Genomic DNA, 20,914 nt, shown 5'->3' with positions numbered 1-20,914 from the left:
ATAGAATGTATCTATTAATATCTACAATAATACACAGAGACTTGGGATGCTTGTGGGGTTTTTTAAGAGGATACAGACAATTGATTTTCATGTATAACCATAGCTGAAATCTCATTTGATCAGGCTGGCTCCCAGTAATGCAGTGAGTTTTTAGATGATGCTTCATTCCACTCTGTTGTTCTGGAAAAGGCACACTGTACAGTGTACTGGATACCGAAACTTAGAAAACAGAAGGTTACAGAGTTACTCTACACTCTTGAGTAGAATGGAGCAGCATTAGTAAATGGTGATCCAAGTGATGGCTGCCAAAAAATGTTGGCTTACTTCCAGGGGCGGCTCTAGCAATTTTGCCGCCCCAAGCACGGCGGCATGCCGCGGGGGGGTGCTCTGGTGGTCGCCGGTCCTGCGGCTCCGGTGGACCTCCCGCAGGCGTGCCTGCAGAGGGTCCGCCGGAGCCGCCTGCCGCCCTCCGGGCAACAGGCAGAGCACCCCCCGCGGCATGCCGCCCCAAGCATGCGCTTGGCGCGCTGGGGTCTGGAGCCGGCCCTGCTTACTTCTTTATTATCTGAATCCCCAGTTGAGGTGCTCCTGTAAGTCTGGGCATTCAAGTGGATGTAATACATAATTCATTTCACAGTGGATTCTAGGTTATAGAATTAATTACTCAGTAGATTCACTAAATCCATTGATAGACTCCTGTTAGTATCCTTCAGAACAGTAAAATATTTATTGATGGGGGCCGCTGACATGGACAAACTGCATAGTCAGCGTAGAAATTTGAAAGCAAGTGCAAATTGTGATTGTCTTATGAAATACTGAGATGAGGTTTGTTCTCTCCTCAGTGTGTAGGGAGACCCCAGACTTGTCCAATAAGTGTACGGGGCAAAGGATAGGAGTAAAAGGAAGAGAGGGAAACTCTGTGATCCCAGTCTGGGTCCCCTCAGTGCGAAAATACTCATGGAGCTATGTGTAAAACAGCAGGTGACTCCTTGAAAGTCACTGGATGTCTTTTCATCTCCTGTGCGCCTTTAATACAGCCAGATGGAGGAGTTAGCTCACCTGTACAAGGGTCAGGCAGAGAGCTGCTGGCTGAAGCTTCTCTTCTCTGCTTCTGCTGTACTTGGCTCAGCCGGGGAGCACCAGTGGATACTCCCACCCTACGCAAGCTGTCTGAGTGAGGCCATGAGGAGGAAGAGCCACCAGAGGAGGAGATGAAGGGGGTAAACAGATGAGAGCAGCAAAAGAGAGAGTGCCTAGAAGAGAATAAAATGAAACTGAGAGAATGGACTGGACAGAGAGATAAGGAAGGATGGTCGAGTGGTTAGGGTGCTAGTCTGGCACCTAGGACACTGGAGTTCAGCTCCCAGCTTTGCAGTAGATCTTTTGCATGATCTTGGATGAGTCACTTAAGTCTCTCTTGGCCATCAGTAAAATTGGATAATAGAACTGCCCTATCTCATCAGGGCAGTGGGCGGATAAATACATTGACTGTGGGGCACTCAGATTGTACAGTAATAAGAAACCACATAAGTACCTAAAAGATAACTGGTGGCAGCTGTGCTAGGGGAGAGCAGAAGAGACCAGTCACCCATCCAACAATCCATAACAAAAGCAACTCCATCCAAAAGAAAAGGTTGGAGTCCACCAACGCAGGGAGTCTTTGGAGAGAACATAGTTTCCTTTGGCATTAATAAGAATTATTGCAGAAATTTCCTGCACACAGTGGGAGACAAGTCCATCTTCCCTCCCCACTTTTAACAAGAAGTTTCCCATCAGCCCCACCATCCCATCATGCTGGATTTTTTTTATCCCTTTTCTCAAGGAGCCATTTCCATATGCTCTCAACTTTGCTATCTTTCTTCATTCACTGTAATTCTAGGTTGGATCCGGTATGCTGAAAGGGTGCTTACCAACCCAGTGACTCCACACATTTGCACTGCGAAGTCTCCGCAGCAGATCATGGGGTCCCTGGTGAAGGGTTACTTTGCCAGGCAACAGGTAACTAATTCTGCTTGTCATGACCGTTCTAGAGAATTGTTCTCTTGCATGTTAGTTTCTAATATTTAATTATAGATGTCTTACACCTCCTCCCACCCCCTCATTCTTCCTAAACGGTCTGTCCTTACATCTCAGGCTAGAGTGTGCTTTGCTGCTATGCAGGTGTGCATAACAACCTCTCAATTTCACCCCACACTGGCTGAACATAGTTGCTGTCCTTGTGCTCTCAATACCTCATGGAGATATATATATAGAAAAAAAATCTAGAGTGAAATCCCGAGTGACCAAAGTAAAACTGGCAAACCAAATACTGCCCACAGAGTTCTACAATACAATCTTTAAAGCAGAGGATATCATGCAGAAACTACAGTTCCCAGCATGCAATACTCTGTCATCTCAGATCAACCTGAAGCATTTGCATGCTGAGAACTGAAATATCCATTGGTTCTGAGTTCGCAAATTGACTCTGCCACTATAGGCATGGTCTTGAGCAAGTCATGGCCTCTGTCTGCCTCAGTTTCCCCATGTAGGGTGACCAGGTGTCCCAATATAATAGGGGCCATCCCGATATTAGGGGCTTTGTTTTACATAGGCAACTATACCCCTCCTTCTTCTCTTGCCCCCCCCCCCCAAAAAAAAGTGCCCTGATTTTTCAGACTTGTTATCTGGTCACCCTATCCCCATCTGTCATATGGGGATAATAATACTTAACTATCTATCACTCTTGGGGGGTTATGTGCCAAAAAATGCAAAATTTTTCACCAAAAAATGCAAAATTCTGCATATTTCATTTGTCAAAATAATGCAATATAATTACATCAGTTTCAATTGTTTTGGTAATTTATTTAAACTACAATACAGAAAAAAGTCACAGTAACTATTCATCATTTCCTAAACGCATGAAAGTTAAGTTACAAACACCTGGTAACTGATACCCTGCATTCCAGTAATCCTGGATTTTCATTTAAATTACATTACAGAACACCAAACAGCAACAACAACAAAAAAGTAGAATGTCATTTTAAATTGCTCAGATTTTCACACATGAAAATCATACAGTTTTGCTAATCATTGTCCTGGACTCAGCAGGGTACTTTGAGAAGTGCTTGGTTCTGATTGTCCTGACATTTTATTGACTGCTTGGTAAATGCTTTATTTGCTCTCAAAGTCTTTTTATTTTTTTTATTTTTATTTTTTTTATGGGTAAGTAAAATAAATCTTGAGCTGTAATCTAACTCCACTGTGCCACTTTGGCACAGGAAAAAGGTGAGAAAACACATAGATCTTCCTAGCTGAGGATTCCCTTAGGGTATGTCTACACTTGTAGAGTTTTTTGCGGTGATAGGGAACCGGTGAAAGTAAAGCACTGGTTTGTGTACTCACGTAATTCCTCAGGCATCAGAGAGTGTTTACATTAGCAGCACTTCCATTGCTGATGAGAGCAGCGCTCTAGGGCAGCTGTCCCACAGTGCAGCTCTCTCCATTTTGAAGATGGGTCATGTGGAAAGGGGGCAGAGTGATCGTGGGACATCCTGGGTCCCTGCACAGTCTCCTCCCTTCAAACACTGATCAGCTCCAGTAGCTCAGCATTGCTCCAAGCGGGGGATTGTTTGCTCCATGAAGCAGGCACTGTCACCTGGCCAGATAAGTGAGCACTTGCCAAGAAAACAGGAAGGGGAGTTTCTAAGTTCCCAGGGCTTTACAGGGGGAGGGGTGGATGTCTGTTTACCTGGCATCAGAGCAGCGGAGTTGCTGACCAGAATGGTCACCTAGGCACTGTGGGATATCCCCAGGAGGCTAAAAGCTGTGTAAACAGGAAGAAAGCGTCTTCACTTGCACATCACCACAAAAGTATCACCAGTCAGAGCTGTACGCCTCTCGTGGAGGCAGGGCCGGCTCCAGACCCCAGCGCGCCAAGCGCGTGCTTGGGGTGGCATGCCGCGGGGGGCGCTCTGCCTGTCACTGTGGCTTCGGTGGAGCATCCGCAGGCATGTCTGCAGGAGGTCCACCGGAGCCGCGGGACCGGCGACTGCCAGAACGCCCCCCGTGACGTGCCGCCGTGCTTGGGGCAGCGAAATTCCTAGAGCCGCCCCTGCGTGGAGGTGGTTTTCTTTTTGCGGTGAAAGTTCTGAGTTTCACTGCAAAAAGTCATTGGCAAGTGTAGACGCTCCCATAGACTTTTTCTGCTTTAAATGGCAAGTGTAGACATGCCCTTACTATCATTTATAATAAGACTCCTTTACATCACTCTGGCAATGTAGGGGCCTTAAAACTTTCACAGGTTTTAATGCTCATGGGGGAATTGACTGAGAATGGGAACAGCTAACTAACAATAGGCAGGCTGCTACATTTGTGCCTCAGAGAATGAGATCAATTAACCATCAACAGCAACTTTAACAACTTTACTACACAGGTAGGCTGCTTCCTTTGTGCCTGTAGCCTGCCTCAGGCATATAAAAAGCCCTACCCTTACACGCCAGGGAGAGGGACAGAGGCTTGCTCGCTTGCTTGCTCGCTTGTTGGCATGCATGTACACCCAGCCCCCACTCCCCCCACCCTGACAGTGATCTCGCAGGCACACATGCCCAGCTCCCTTCCCCAGTCTCTGAGGCTGCTCTGGGCACTCTGGAACAGACATGCTGCCTGGGCTCCTGGGGAAGAGGCACGTCCCCCAGCAGATTTTTTTTTTCATTTTTCTGCGTGGGGGGCACAGAAAAATGCGGGCCATATGAATTCTGCGCCCCCACATGGGCGCAGAATCCCACCAGGAGTAACCTAGACATAGGGGTGTTGGTTGCATCAGTGAGTTATTATAAAGTGCTATATAAATATGTATGTATGCTGCTGGTGCTGTTAGTAGCTATCAACCTCCTAGCAAATTACCAACATTTCCATCAGCTGGGCAAAGTGTGGGTGCCCCTGCGATAAATGACAGCTGCATCTCCAAATCTAGACATGTCACACTTCTCAAAATGCACAGTATCCACAGCACTAGAAGTAGCTTCTGTGAGAAGAGGTTTCCTGCTTTCTCTGTTCTTTATAGTCAAATTTTAGTTAACCGGGTGACTTGGAAGAAGTAAGCTGTATAGCCTAATGTATTAGTTTGGGATAGCTCTGACAACTACTGTAATATAATCAACTTCTACAAAACAAAAAAAGCTGCCCCAGTTGCTGTGACTTGCAGTTAGTTTCAGACCTAATGTGACTGTAAATATAACCTGTGTAATTTTCTGCAATAATACTTTCATCCGTGTTTGTCTCCATGCGTTCTTGGCCTTTTCACAAAATTCAGAAGTGCCCTTTTTATTCCTTAGAACCTATCTCCAGATAAAATTTTCCATATAATCGTGGCTCCTTGCTATGACAAAAAATTGGAAGCACTACGGGAAGATTTTTACACCCCCTTGTATAACTCTCAAGACGTTGATTGTGTTCTAACATCAGGTAAAACCTCCTTTAAATGTACTCCTAAATGTAAAACGGCAGCATGATTCACCAGTTGTTTGAACTGACTTTACGCTAGGTTAGCTTTTTATTCATTTAGCAGTTTGTAGTTGTCAATATAAGGTTTAGTTTAATCCGATTCTAAAAAAGGACTCTTTCTTGAGTTACTGTATTGCATAGAGAGTGGGTGTGGGGTAGATAAAAGAACAAAAACTGGTTGTGTCTGTGTTCCGCTCTCCTTGTCTCATCCAGAGCAATTATCTGAACTTGCACTGCTGTCAAACCTTTCTGACAGGCAAAAGCTGTCCTGGCCAGCATGTAGTTTGTGGCTTTGTCCTCCTTATCCACATTCTGCCTGTTAATGAATTAACATATCTGTCCTGGGTGGACTACTTGGTTCAACCTTCTTGCCCCCGGAGCAGCTTCAAACAGCTGCCTCTTTTTTTTTTTTTTTGCACAGAGGGGTGGGAGAGTGGGGGAATAGAAGGAAAGGGTTGTCTTTTAAGATCAACCTGCCACAAAAACATTTCCTCCTTTTTGGGCAATGTGGAAATGTCTCCCAAATGCCAGCTTGCCCTAAGGCTCAGGAGGGGTATCATCCAATACTGGGTGAGTGATAGGTTGAAAGTTATTAATTCATTCTTAAACACTGCCAGCATAGTTTGGTAAATATGTGGCACATCCAGAAACGTGTGGTGATGTGGTCCGGCGTAAAGGTATTCTTGGAATTCATACGGGGTGACCTGCAAGACTCATTCACGGCTTCATATGAGGGTTGCCAATTTTGGATCTGTTCCTGGAGATTTCATCACCTGACATAATCTTTAATTCCTGGAGTCTCCAGGCCAATCCTGGAGGGTTGGCAACCCTACTTCATACCCCAGGTTTTTGCTCTGCCTGTCTTTCAGCTCTCTGCCTTCTTGAAGAGAGAGACTGTGTGTGTACTTTGGTTTGTGTTTAAGATAAAATGTCCTGCATTGCCCTACAGGTGAAATTGTCCAAATAATGGAGCAGAAAAATGTATCTATGAAAGAAGTGGCTGAAGTGGCCGTAGACAGTTTGTAAGTAGCTTTCGCTTTGGGCTATGTTGTCATTGTGCCAGTGATCAAATACACAGAAGTCACATACACAGAAGTCACTACATGTGTAGTGCTTTTTCAAACAAATAAGCTATTCCAAAAAAAAAAATTTGCATGCACCAAAACCAGACTACACTGAAACCTGTGCACATGCACAGTATCTAGAGAAACAAGCATTTTCTTTCAGAGGCCTCTTGTATCTCCCAGTGCATGAAGTGGTAAAATGCAACAGATAGCCCTTTCTAATGGATATATTTTTATTTTTTTTAAAACCTAATTTAAAAGAATGAAACCTGTGCTGTGCCAAGATCGTGTGTTCAATAGGCTTCAGTGTCTGCAATGGATATGATTTAAAAAAAACAAACAACCCAGGTATCTTTGTGCAGTAGTATTAGACCTGTATAAAGTGGTGAGATTCTGGAATCCACTGAACTGATGACTTGTGTTAGTGTTATCATGGGGTATTTTGGTGTCCACATCTATATCTTTTTTTAAAGCTTTGCTATAATTGAACGTGTGTAAGGGTTAACTACTCATTCCCTCAGGTTGCATTCTTCTAGTACCCAGCTTCCCACTAGACTGGGCTGGGGCAATTTTTGTGCGGTTTATTCTGTGTTCTGTCATCCCCTCTCATTCAGACCAGCATCTTCAGAGTGAATTTCCATTTTTCCTATTGTCTTCATGCAGAATTAGTGACAAGTGAACACCACCCTCTTTGGGATTGGTAAATGTTTTTTTCCTGAATAGAGCAACTAGGTTCTATGCACATTAGATCAAATAAATACTTCTATTGGTTAAACGACAGCAGAGAAAAGCCATGCAAAACATTAGAGTATTTGTTTACTCACTGCCTGACTAGTACAGAAACCATCATGTACACTCTCAGAATTCCTAGGCCACTTAGTTAGTTACAAAGGTAGAGTCTCAAAGGTTATCCAGTTCTAATTTGTGTGTGATGCATGTTAGTTCAGTCCCATTCCACAGCTGCATAATGAAGTGACAAACTCACTCTCCTGCAAAGAGTGGAAGAAAGTTCCTTCAAGACTATCCAAAATCCCTTTGAGTTTCTCCCTTCATCCTCAAATTGTATCCCACCTAGGCATTGTCTACACTAGGGAAGTCTAGGTTACACAGTGATAAGAATGTAAAAAGGATTTAGGCACTACAGCCTCTGTGATTACTTCTGCTAATGGGGCTGCACTGGATGTGAGTTAAAGGTACCCATTTTTAAAAGCTTACAGAGAGGGCCAGGTTGGTGGCTTTTTGTTTTATTAAATGATTAAAGAGCAAGCTCGATCTCAAATTTTAAACATATAGTTGGAATGTCTTTTAAGCTGTATTTGGGCTAATTTATATTAGGGGGTGAGAGCAACACCTTAAGAGGGATAACGTGATATCAGAATTGAGTCAGGTCACAAGACTTGACATCACAAATCTTTACCCTTCCCTATAGTGATTTTTCACCCATTAAAAGCAGATCTTCAGAGGAATAGGAATGAAGTGAGAACAAATGCATCTTACTTTTAATATTAACATTAAACAAAATTAAACTCCTCTTTAAAAATAAGCACCAATACACTTGAAGCTGTAGTATAATCATTGTGATTGTTTGTTCAAGTTACTTTTTAATCCTAAATGACTTCTGTTGTAATTCTCATAATTACGATCTTAACTGGAGAACATTAACATAAACGGAAGTTAGGCAAATACAGGACACACTGACACCAAACAAAACCACAGATGGTAACAACAAAAATTACCATCAATTAAATAAACCCACCATTATGATCTGGCTCAAAGAGCAGGTGGACATGCTGTATGCCTGGTTCTCACTTGTTAAATTTAGCTAGTTCCTTAGGAATAAACGCCCAATTTTTATGTGGTTCTTTTAAGTTAGATGTTTGATATATTATTATTTTGCATTAACAATTCCTGCTTTTGATTTCTGGTTGAATGTAAGGGCTCAGGCTGCTGCTGCCAGCAGAGTGCACTATCTATATAGCACACAGGTCACACTGGGATGGTCAGGGAGAAGTACAAAGTAGACCAGAGCTATGGATAGTTTTCCAGCAGAAGTGAGAGCAGAGTGAAGAACTTATTATCCCCGGAGCAGCCAACAGGCTGGGACTGCTGTCAAAAACGCCTTTTTCTAACAATAGTGCCATGTATCCCTAACCACTCCTTTTCTGCCAGAAAGATAAAATCTGTGCCAGTGATTCTGTAGGGCTGCATTTCAATCACTTGCTCACCTTGTGTCGCAGCATAAAACTGCCATTTTGGTCACTAGAGATCATTCAATACAGTACTATTCTTTGACCAGACATGAGTCAATTCCTGTATTTATTTACTTATTTATTCTACAAATTTCAGCTTGGATAAGGTGAATCCAATGTCAATTGGATATAGTATTTTTCACTTCCTGCTGTCCAAAGCTCCCATGTTGCATGGAATGATCCCTCTATATTGTTTCTATATCAGTTTACAGACATAGTGTTGGAAATCCTTAGGCACACACATTGTCCCATGGAAGCCAGCAGAACTGCTCTCACGAGCAAAAGTTTGCAGGATCAGGCCTATGATCTGTAAGGGTAGGTCCATACTTACCCGCCGGGTCGACGCGGAGAGTTCGACTTCTCGGAGTTCGAACTATTGCGTCTAATCTAGACGCGATAATTCGAACTCCGAACGCGCTCCCGTCGACTCCGGAACTCCACCATCGCGAACGGCGGTGGCGGAGTCGACGGGGGAGCCGCGGACTTCGATCCCGCGGCATCTGCACAGGTAGGAAATTTGAACTAAGGTAGTTCGACTTCAGCTACGCTATTCGCGTAGCTGAAGTCACGTACCTTAGTTCGACACCCCCCCCCCCCCGTAGTGTAGACCAGGCCTAAGGTGCTTTTAGATCCTTCAAGGTTAAAAGTGCCTCCTACATTACAATAAATATGATCTGATATTTATTCTTTCACATTCATTTTGTTTTGGCTGGGGGTTTTCACAGTTAAAACAAGTGTTTTCAAATTGCCTGAATGCTGATACAACTCAGTTTCCATGTGATTTTGAGTGTGGTTTTTAAAATGCCTCTTAACCACCTGGCCTTCATTCTATTATGTATGTATTTTGTATGTATTATATACATATGTATATACATATGCATTATGTATATATTTTGTTAAACTTCAGTTGCCTGACGTTTTTGGAGCTACAATTTTATTTTTCCTCTTTTGCAATTTCATTTTACCATTGTCTCAAAACACAAATTGGACAAGTTCATTTCTAGGAACAAATGTTATTTTTCCCCTGACGAAAAAATGTTATGGGAAAGAAAAACAAATCTCATTTTCTTCAAGTGAAATGATCAAACTCTGAGCTTCTTTCTCCCTCCTTTTTGTCCATTTTCTAAGGTTTGGTGAAATAAAGGAGGAGGACGTAGTACGGCATGATGGGAGGAGATCTGATGGGTACCTGGAGCACATCTTTAAACATGCTGCCAAGGAGCTGTTTGATATGGATGTCAAGGAAATCACATACAAAACACTAAAGTAAGTTGAATTTTGGATCTCTGTATTAATAGGATGGGATAACATGAACCTCAGTGCAGTAACTTGTTTGCATTGTCCTTACATAAGCTACCTGTAAATTCACCACTGGAAAATCACTGTTACTAACTCTTCTTTTCTTTTATTAATAATGCTTCTCCTTTGAAGATGGAGTAGATAGTTGTTCTTCAATCTCCACCCAAATTTTTATTTAACCCACAACACTTAGGAACTAGAAGCCCTGCCTATTCATCCTCAGGTTATCCCTTTTGCCTTCTATCATGTGAGCTCTGTGGGCATGTACTGAAATGCTTGTATCATCCTGTTAGTAATCCCCAAGGGATCTGAGCGTTTAGAATTTTCTCTGTCTCTCTTTATAGAAACAAGGACTTCCAGGAGGTCACCCTGGAAAAGGACGGTGAGACAGTGTTGCGCTTCGCAGCTGCGTATGGCTTTAGGAACATCCAGAACGTGGTCCTGAAGCTGAAAAAGGGAAAGGTCTTGTATCATTTTGTGGAGGTTCTTGCCTGCCCTGGAGGTAAGAATGATACTGGATCCATGGTGACTTTTTTCTGTTTCTTTGAGTATCATGGGAAAGTTCCAGAAAGAGCTGATCCTTATTTTAATGATAGTAAGATGTTTGCCACTCCACCATCAAATCTGAATGGTCCAAAATAAAACACACCTGTTCAGGCTTTCTGAGAGTCCATTCCATCTATTAGGTTGTCCAAAATGAGAGGGACAGTATTTGTTTTCTGCTGGGTGACCTGTAAGCAGCTAGCCCAGAGTGCTAAGGGGTTGTGGGTCCTTTTGTGACCATACTGAGTTTCAATGGAAGGCCTCTGAAATACAGAGTTGAGGGCAAGAGAAGAATGTGGGACCTAGCTGGCGAAGAAAGGAGGGGAGGAGGAAAGAGATTGTTGCTGTGGAACTCCCACCAACATTTGGACACTTGCTGATGACAGAATCATTTTTAAAGGTGAACAGTGACTTTTAGCAGCATCAGTGGGGCTGCTGACTGCAAACGGCAGTTATCCTTTTTAATTAGTAACAGGACAACACTATAAATCCAGAGTTTAAACTACAATGTAGTTCTTCTCCCAAACAAACTAATCCCGTCTCACGGCTGTGGTGTTCTATTTTTAGGGTGTTTAAATGGAAAAGGCCAAGCCCAGACTGAAGATGGAAAACCTGACAAAGTATTGCTCAGCCAGATGGAGGAAGTGTATGCTGCAATTCCTGTCAGGCTTCCAGAAACCAGCATGCATGTGCAAAAGCTGTACCAGGACTGGCTGGAAGGGATGGACTCCAAGAAGGTCCAGGAAACTCTGCACACCAAATACTGTGCAGTAAATCAAACAGCAAGCAGCATGGATATCAAGTGGTGACAAATCAGGCTTACAAAAGATGAAAAAACTTGCATAGGTTAGTTATGAACTCAGCACTGGAAACATTCTATGCAATTGAGGATGCTATGCACTAGCCAAGCGTACGACCAGTACACTTTCTGAATTGCGGAATATTACTTACTTAATACAAAGAACCATTGCTCAATTTTTTATTTTGAATGCCTTGGTTCCCTACAGGGTCTGTTAGACTCTTATTGTGCTTGACCTCCTGCGTATTTGGGACTTCCTTGTTTAGTTAAGGTCTGATCTTGCAAGGTATGGTAAGCACCTTCTTCTAGGTGTACAATGCACTCGACTCAGAGTGAAGTTAATGCAGGTTGAGGGTTCTCACCACTTTTACAGAACTGGTGCCCTCAACCAGGAGCTATTGTAATCCTTATGTATGTGATTCCTTTCACCAGGCAAGAACAGCCACCCTGGTTAGAATTGTTATGTTAAGTGTACCGTAATTTAGAACTCTTTTTGCCTTGTTAACCAAAAAATGAGGATTTTACACAAAGTGACCGATGAAAAATGTAATTGAAAGATTTAATTGACTCCTTCCGCCCCTACACAATAAAAAGGTTTATTCACCTACCAAAACATTGGCAGCAAGCTTCCTACAGACACACTAACCACAAGGGAGAATATTCTGATATAAATGGAATGTCTTTAATAATACTAAATGGTTGTAATACAGTCCTTTCATTAAGGATTTTTGTTAACAGGTTGGGTTGTACAAATAGTTAAACCGTGTTAATCTCTCTCTTCCGAAACTTGCATCGTGAATTAATATTTTCTGTAATTTTTATTTTATTTTGTCTGACTTGTTTATGAAAGCAAGAGATGGTGACCCCATCTGAAGACAGGCATGATGTTGCCATTTGCCCTGCAATCTTCACCCTACATCGGTTCTACGTTAGACCTCAGTCCTGATTTACAATACCTCTGCTATTCCATTTCTGGCTAGTCCTGAGCATACACAGTGTCAGATTGAATCCAGAGACAAGATACATTTGTTGAGTGCCTCTAACTAAAATCTTAATTTTGGAACATTCTTGAGCTGATAAGAATATAATGTAAACTGATAGTGCTAGTTTGGGGGCATTTTTACATACATTACATGGCTGCTTAATTTAACAAGCTTAAAAAATGGTGCTTGATGGATGTAACCTTCTCTACAGCCTCGCAGTTCAGGGAGGGATGTTTAAGGATATGATGTGAAATTCAAGCCATTACAAGGCTTCCACCAGATTTTATAGCAGCCTCATGCTTGTTTTGATTAGTGGCTCTCTCAAAACTAGAATGATTTCAGCTTTCACATTTTATTGAGAAAATATGAATGGAGTTTGTCATGATCACGGGAAATGCATGGATGCAAATCTTGTGGATTTCTTAATATCAGTTACTGTACTTGTGTGTGCACAAAGCTAATAATACAAGATCTTGATGGAGTATATTTGAAATCAGGATCTACCTTTTGGAATGTGGGAAGTGAGGCATTCAATGCTTCCAGTCTTCTTCTTTTTTAATAAAAATAAACTATCTAACAGCAGAGTCAATCATATTCCTGTTGGAGGCAAATGCGAGTTTTTGACTTAAATAGGAGTAGGCTCAAAACGAGGGGGGGGGGAAAGGGTGCTGAAATATGTGGACTTGCTGGAAGGGACAACTGGTTTAAGATTAATTTGTTGATGTGATTGCAGGTTTCATCCAAGCCTCCTTTACTTTAATAATACTTTATTTCAATGCAAAAGGCATGTGGATCTGACTTGTATGGCAATCTGCATGCAGAGTAAGCCTTCAGGTTTGTTTGGTTTTTTTTAATAAAATGTTACATTTGACGCAATAACTGAACATCTAGAGAAATCTACCTCTGTGCTAGGAAAAGAGCTTGGAGCAGCAGGGAGATCCTGGAAAACCTATACATCCAAAAAAAATTTTAAAATTGTCTGTTAAAGAATGATCTGTGGATTACATGAAGCTTGTGAACATCTTCAGTACTTGAAAGCAACATGACCCCTTCAGTTTTAATTTCTTGATCTATTCTGATTTCCCCAGAACCCTTCAATGGAATTACATTGTAATTAAGTTTTATTGTTCTAAGTTAGTATATACATATATTTCTATATGTATATATGGCTTAAAACTGGTTGATATGTTAATTTATATATATAGCTTCAGTTCTGTGTACAGTTTGTTTATTTTTGTAAAGGAAAAATGTGCATATACTTGACAATGTGAAAAACTGGTTCTCAGTTTAAATTTTTGATTAAAATTTAGTTCTTCACTATGCTGTGAAAGAGCTATCTTCCTGTGGGATCCTTTAAGTAAAGCTAGAGCTTAAAGAACAGCTTCATCTCATTGGCAGCTGCCCATCACTGAACAAAAACCCTCTCTGCCATTTTGTTTGAGCACACATGCCTGTTTCATTCAATAGATTCTCTCCATACTTGAGTTTCCACAGAAACAGTATCAGATGAGACAAGGCTGGCTGTAAAATACTAGTTGTTCTTTCCCATTATATAAAGGGAAATTAAGGAGATCATCAGATTAAGAATTCACTTTCTTTCAGCGTCTCAATTTGAAATGCTCTGCACTTAAAAAGTAGTGGTGTAACAATCTCTTAGAACTGTTACATGCCACAACATCTCTTTTAAAAAGAGTGTATTTTGAATGCTCATCCAACAAATAGCTGTAGTGGCTACATATAGTATCATTAGGTTTTCTATAATTAGGGATTGTGGGAGTTTTCTGATTTCTTTTCAGTGTTTAATTTTTAGAAAAATTGAGACTATTTTTGGAATAAAAAAATCTGATTTTAGCATTTTAAAAAAATTTGTTTCCATTACCTGCCAGTTTGTGAAACATCCAAGAACCTCCTCTGCAAAGTTTAACATTGCAAAAATCATAATTTTTCAGTGTTTTTCAGGGAATCTCTAAATTTTTTGCTTCATTGGGGTTTCAGCCTAAAACTGGAAACCCTTATGATTTTAGGTATGTTGGGAATGCTCATCAGGTATCTAAGATCAGATTCTAGCCTTTAAATCTACATTAGGAAAGTTACGCCATGTTGACAATGGGTGCAGCTAGCTAGTTTCTGAAACTGTGCTGAACATAATGTAGTCCTGTCTACACTTGCAATTAAACTGTTTTGCAGCAGCAGTTTATTTGTTGACAGCACCCTGAATCACCAATGTGTAACGTTCCTAGTGTAGTCACAGCCATAGTGCTTTACTTCTCAGTTGAATGTTGTGCTGGGACAATTCATTGCTGAGTACAAAAGAATGTGGGGTTTTGTTGTGGATTTTTTTGTTTTTATCAGGAAAACTAAATCTGTGTTTAAAAATCTTTGGCAAAATGAAAATGCTAAACTGTATTTGGAGGTTGTGTTTAATGCCATAAAATATCCTAGACGTGTAATGTACTGGTAGTGAGAGGAATTGTATTATAGTATTCTTCTGAGGTCTCTAATGGGAAGGGTAAGTGTTATAAAGGCATCTTGCCAAGACCTCAGAAATAAGAGAGTTTGCCTCTTAGCAGCCACTGCACCAATGTATTTTTGTTTGTTCACAATACTTCAAGTTAATGTGATCTGGGACTGTGATAGCTAATAAATACATGTCTGTACACCGCTCAGCAGCTTCAGCTGGATGATATTTGGATGATGTTCTGTTATCTAAACTCTGGTGCTTTGTATTTCAAAAGGAGCATGAATTGAATTGCCCTAATAAATATCTTTGACTCTAATTTTGTGGTGATTTTGTTTGGTTACATACATGGGCCTCATCTTATTCCAAGGTGCCATTGCCTCGACAGAGAGACACATCTCTCTGAAACCTTAGCAGCCCCACACAATCTACTTCCTACAAATGTTTGTTTTTAAAATGCTTTGAGATGGTCATTTACCTAATGTGAGGGAAGGAGACTGTCCTTCCACGTCCCTTTCAGAGACCAGAGCCTGAGTGAGCCCATATCTCACTATCCTGCCAGCTCCTCCCCAGGGCTGTGTGTGCTGATTGTCCAAGGTTCTTGGTCCCAATCAGTCTGGCGAATGAGATACCAGCACCACTTTTCTTTAAGCTTATTGCACAGTCATTAAACTGCCAAAAGGAAAATAAATGTTCCTCATTTAGAGTTGCCTTTGGACACACAGCAATAACAATACTTTACATCCCCGGTTAATAAGACATCTGGACTATAACACTACCAACTCTTCCCAGTCAAAGTATTCAAGCAAAAACCTTTCAGCTAATTGTAGGAAATGTTCAGTTACCCTCACTATATACTGAGTGACTATGTAAGCCAGCCAGATGGCTCCTGTGGGGTTCCTAACTTTGAAAACCATTATGGGGAACAAACATAGAGGTTAATTTGTGGTCAGTAACTGATTATACTGTATCATTATATACCTACACTGTAGTCAGTTAATTTAAAGCACTTGAATGCAAAGACTTGTACTCTGAATCTGCAACTAAGGAATTTGCTGTAGAATCCATCTCCTGGGAGCAGAATTGTGCTCCAGAAGCCAAGATTTAATTTTCAAAATAAGTTTGTAGCCATCAAGATTGGGAAGGAGCTTCCCAAACATGAGACAAATGTAATTTTCTGCTTTGTTTTCCTGAGTCTGTAAACAGCACCTCCAAGGGTGGTTTCTTTACAAAATTGTTCTCGGAACCTACAGTGTGTAATTCATCCTGGTGTGGGAGATGTGACAAGGGGCCAGATTTCTTAAAGGTATTTAGTCACATAAAGATTCAGACAGGGGCTTTACTGGGATTTTCAAAACCACCTAGGTGCCTAACGTCCATTGAAATCAGGTGTTTTTGAAAATCCCACTAGGTACCCATCTGACTCTTTGGGCAGTTAAATACACTTTGCACCTTTTAAGACAGTTAGTGGGGTTACCTGGGCAATGTAAGGGAGAGGAAAGGAACTGTCTGCAGAAGGACGGGCTCTGCATCTATGCACTATGGAGCTCTCGGGTCACCCCAGCATAAACTGGCTGCTGAGTGTTAGTATTAAAATAAAGAGCAGGTGAGAGGATCTTGGATTAGGTGGAGCCAATGACTCTAGGGCAGGGGTCAACAACCTTTCAGAAGTGGTGGCCGAGTCTTCATTTATTCACTCTAATGTACAGTTTTGCGTGCCAGTAATACATTTTTAGAAGGTCTCTTTTTATAAGTCTATAATATATAACTAAACTATTGTATGTAAAGTAAATAAGGTTTTAAAAACGTTTAAGAAGCTTTATTTAAAACTAAATTAAAATGCAAAGCCTCCCGGACCAGTGGCCAGGACCCAGGCAGTGTGAGTGCCACTGAAAATCAGCTCGCGTGCCGCCTTCAGTACCCGTGCCATAGGTTGCCTACCCCTGCTCTAGGGAGTAGTCTCCATGCAGAGTTGCAGCTTTTTAATAGGTGGTTTTTAAACCAAAGCAAAAGGTGGTCTGGATACTCTTATCTTGGTTCAGTTTAAGTCATTAACAGCAGCTTTAAACTGCAATAAATTACAGTTAAACTGAACTAAGTGTACTCACAGTGTAATTAGTTGGTACAAATCTGTGTAGAGAGGCCTAACCCCACCCCACCAGTGTCCAAGCAACAATAATAGTGACAGAGTTTCTTTTAAAGGACATATTTTAGAATATAGTATAAAATTTGACTAAACTGCTCTTAAAAACTAAAATATTTTTAATAAAAGGATTTTATATAATTGGGCACCACACTATACCAGATGTTAAACAAAATCTGCTTAAAATTTAAGGGTTGAATGTATTAAGAGAAATGAAACAGCAAAATAATTTGTATAGGAACCATAAAAATGTGTTTTAAAAATACCTTGCAGTGTTTATTTAAAGTTTTTTAAAAGCACAAATATTACCCTATTTGGTATCAGCACAAAAAGAATAATGTGATAGTGCAGTGCATATATGAACAATCTTGTGTAAAAGAGATTGTCTTGCAAAAAAGTCACTACCACCAGATGTATTTATTTATTCAGCCCCTTTTATTTTGTTATGTAATGTCTTTCAACTTCGTAAATAAGCACTTACCTGCTGTGCCAATATCTGTAATGATTTTTTTTTTAAAAGAAAGCTGGCAAAAATACCGCAAACAAATTAGGTTCTACCGAGATTTGAACTCGGATCGCTGGATTCAAAGTCCAGAGTGCTAACCATTACACCATAGAACCAGATGGTGGCAGCAGTCTCTGTTCTACTGGCTAACAATTATTGGCTCATTGTGCAAATCTATGTCATGTTTTACTTTCATTCATTAAAACAGATGTTCTTCGCCAGAACATTTCTTTGGAAGTATAGGCTTTAGTCTTCGCTAAATCTCACTCCTCACCTGTACAATATGTTGATTGCACTGATCTGTCCCTCTCAGACATTAAAGTGGCAAGGAACTTGCCTCAGACTGCAACTTTGATTGTTTAAAAAAAGGCAAAGCTGTCTCCTGTTTTGATACATACAAACATGCAAAAGAATGTGCACGCTGCATTGCTGACGCAGCATTTCGAACTGAACTCGCATACAAGAAGCTGACACGATGCAAGCCAACCCGCTTTTGATGCTTACTCAAACCGTGTCAGTTCCACTTTTAAATAAGATTTGTAAGGCTGTTTCATTGGGTGCTTTTATTATAGAATATTATAGTTCTAGGTAATATTTTAAAGCTAAAATGCGAATAACAAAAGATAAATTCACAGATAGGCCCAACACAGTTAAAGTCAGATAATAAATAACTTACTTTTGCTATAGTTAGGATTACTTGCATTTCACTATAGAAGGAGCAAATAATTCTTGCCCCATGACTCATACACACTACAGGATTCTTCTAGCAAAGTTATAATGACCTCATAGTAAAAGCAATTACTAGATTTAGCTTATATTTGAAGGTAATAACAAGAATCACAAGAAAATAGATAGATATAGATATAGATATAAACACCCCGCTGTTTGTTTCCTCCTTTAAATAAAATTTCCTTTCCATTCATTTTCCAGTGACATCCAATACATGTATAATATTCAATGTATAATGTGCTATAATGTGCCTTTTTTTGCCGTTTTAAATATATTTTTCCAATTAAATCCACAGTTCTTATATTTACTTGGCAGTAAAGAGAATTTAATAAAAATATGAATACTTTTAGGTTCGATTTAAATAATATGTATATACTTAATATAAAAGCATACTTACTTGGCAATATTTAGTACAGAAACTAAGTCATGCCAAAAAAAAAATTTAGGTTCCACCGAGATTTGAACTCGGATCGCTGGATTCAGAGTCCAGAGTGCTAACCATTACACCATGGAACCACCTGACTATAACTTCAGAATTGATCTTATTGAGCTAACATCATAGCATATTTTTTTCATAGATAGTTGAGTGATTTTTCTTTTATGTATAAATGTCCCCATGCACTAATTCTACATATTTACTACATCCTGAAGTAATCCAGCAAAATTTACTTCAATAATAAACAAATTATTTTTAAAAAGAGCCTAGAAATACGTGGCATTTCTGTACTGTTTTCCTAACGCATTTTTTTCCCCAACATTCAGCAGATTGCCTACTTTTCGATGGAATTTCTTATGCATATTGCAATTTTTCACGATTTGCTTTAAATTATGGATTTTCTATTTTTACCTGCATTTTAGTCCACATTGTTTATGCTTATTGTTTTCCTTCTGTGCAGTTGCAGTTTTGCTTGCCAAGTAGCATTTTTGCTGTATGTTACCTGTAGCATTTTACAATCCATTACGCGTTCCATGTTGTGTGTTTTGTATTGTAAGTGGCTTCTAAAGATTTCCCTCCCATTTTATAAATTCCGTGGATATTGTAGATTTTCTTTAGTAACCTAATTTCAGTAAGAAAAAAAAACACTTTGGAAAAATCACAAACTGAATAATGAATTACTTACCCCACAATCTCTTTGGAATTATTCCTAATTAAGGTACCCAATCTTCAACAAGATGTGGGAGGAGGAGGAATCCTGCAAGATGCTGCGCTTTGGGATCCATGTTTCGGAGCAGATCCAATGGCAAGATCAGATCTTACCAGAGCCAATCCTCACAGCTGCCCTCTATTCTCATTAACTTCAGCCTCTTGCAGGATCAGACCCTAAAATGAAAGCATGTAAATCAAATAACGAGTATTAATAATAAATTATTGGCAGTAAACGTGTAGAATCAGAGTGAATAGTTGTGAATAATAACGTATGCCAGTTTACTATAACCTATCACAGTTTACTATGACACAGAGAAAAATAAAAGCTTAAACAATAACACTGAAACATTAGTCTGGCTATCTGTTTTGTTTGTTGGTTTTTATTTTGTTTTTTCAATGCTCAACACAATAGATCATCCGTCAAGCCTCTGTGTGCAATGAACTACCATTAGTACTAATCATAATTAATAGGCTCTTTGTGCATTAAAAATTATTATTAATTATTATATCTGAAGTAATGGCCCATGAAGCACTGTAAACGTTGTAGATACAAATATATTTTCACTATATGAGTATTATGCAGCAATTACTTTTTTCTAACTTAAATCAATAAATAATATCACAAAATATTATTAATTATGAATAATAACTCATAGGTGTATGCCCCCAAAACAGTTTCTGAGTAAATTAAGAGATAGACTATTGCCCAACGGAGCATTCAAGTGAAATAACTTTAGCTTTAACATAAATATTGAAAGATGTCACTACAAAAAATTAACACGTTTTAAAAGGAGGAAAAAAACGTAAATAGCAGAGGATGGTTTCGATCCATCGACCTCTGGGTTATGGGCCCAGCACGCTTCCGCTGCGCCACTCTGCTTCACGACGCTAAAAAGCCACCTACAGCCCTTACAATGTCAGATATTTAATTAGTGAGATTTCTTTTCTCTTGCTGGCGATTGCTAGCAAGAGCTGAAATTGCTGTGCATAGATGCTCAAGAACTTTTCCAGCTCAGCAGCACGCTCCCACCCACCCTCTCCACTCAAATATGCGCCCTCAAAATGTCCTGTGCAATGGTTGGGGTACAAATATTCCTCTACCCCGTAAAGTTGGAGCTTCTAATGTCTCCCTCTGAAATGCCAGAATGGGATGACCCTGTCTATCAGGTGAGTTTATCTACCCTACAGTTTGCCCAAACTGCTAATAAGCCCAGATATTTCCCTCTTTCTCCAGTTATAAGGGAAACATGACAAAGGACACCTTTTCAAATCTATTTTTTGCAGTAACAAACAGTGAGACAATATTTTCCTCCCCCAAGCAGAGGGTAGGGAAAGCACAATGCAGTTATGTGCTCAGTTAGGCCCAAAGGGGAAAATGTTGGCTCCTTAGCACTCTCCTCTTACGGGCCCATTACAGTACCTAAGAGAAGTCTGTGGTGGTCCCAGTCCCCTATGCAAAAATGAACTATTAAATAATTATTATGAGGTGACTTGATCACATTTATGTTGACCCT

The 20,914-nt window shown here is 40.2% G+C and overlaps 1 protein-coding gene, 1 long non-coding RNA gene and 3 other non-coding genes across 12 annotated transcripts in view; 1 reads left to right on the top strand and 4 right to left on the bottom strand.

The window, feature by feature from the left end:
* NARF (nuclear prelamin A recognition factor) overlaps window positions 1–11,611 on the top strand; it is a 34,435-nt gene extending 22,824 nt beyond the window's left edge. For all 8 annotated transcript variants that reach the window (XM_039501252.1, XM_039501250.1, XM_039501246.1 and 5 more), the window contains 6 exons: window positions 1,880–1,998; window positions 5,313–5,442; window positions 6,431–6,503; window positions 9,923–10,060; window positions 10,438–10,595; window positions 11,204–11,611. In XM_039501252.1, the coding sequence (XP_039357186.1) occupies window positions 1,880–1,998; window positions 5,313–5,442; window positions 6,431–6,503; window positions 9,923–10,060; window positions 10,438–10,595; window positions 11,204–11,445 (860 nt within the window). In that variant the 3' untranslated portion in view covers window positions 11,446–11,611. The remainder of the gene's footprint in view (window positions 1–1,879; window positions 1,999–5,312; window positions 5,443–6,430; window positions 6,504–9,922; window positions 10,061–10,437; window positions 10,596–11,203) is intronic.
* The window catches only part of LOC120383301, a 22,686-nt gene continuing 1,827 nt past the window's right edge, over window positions 56–20,914 (bottom strand). Inside the window, exons 2-4 of the long non-coding RNA XR_005588401.1 lie at window positions 19,375–19,574; window positions 1,060–1,253; window positions 56–219 (exon numbers count right to left, since the gene is read on the bottom strand). This is a non-coding gene — a long non-coding RNA (uncharacterized LOC120383301). The remainder of the gene's footprint in view (window positions 220–1,059; window positions 1,254–19,374; window positions 19,575–20,914) is intronic.
* Window positions 17,569–17,640, bottom strand: TRNAQ-UUG. The gene has a single exon. It is a non-coding gene; the product is annotated as a tRNA-Gln (tRNA).
* On the bottom strand, window positions 18,698–18,769 carry TRNAQ-CUG. The gene has a single exon. It is a non-coding gene; the product is annotated as a tRNA-Gln (tRNA).
* On the bottom strand, window positions 20,209–20,280 carry TRNAM-CAU. Its single transcript has one exon. It is a non-coding gene; the product is annotated as a tRNA-Met (tRNA).

The sequence above is a fragment of the Mauremys reevesii genome, linkage group 15 (assembly GCF_016161935.1).
Source record: "Mauremys reevesii isolate NIE-2019 linkage group 15, ASM1616193v1, whole genome shotgun sequence".
In the NCBI taxonomy this organism is placed as follows: domain Eukaryota; kingdom Metazoa; phylum Chordata; order Testudines; family Geoemydidae; genus Mauremys; species Mauremys reevesii.
This window is presented reverse-complemented; position numbering and strand designations above follow the sequence as displayed.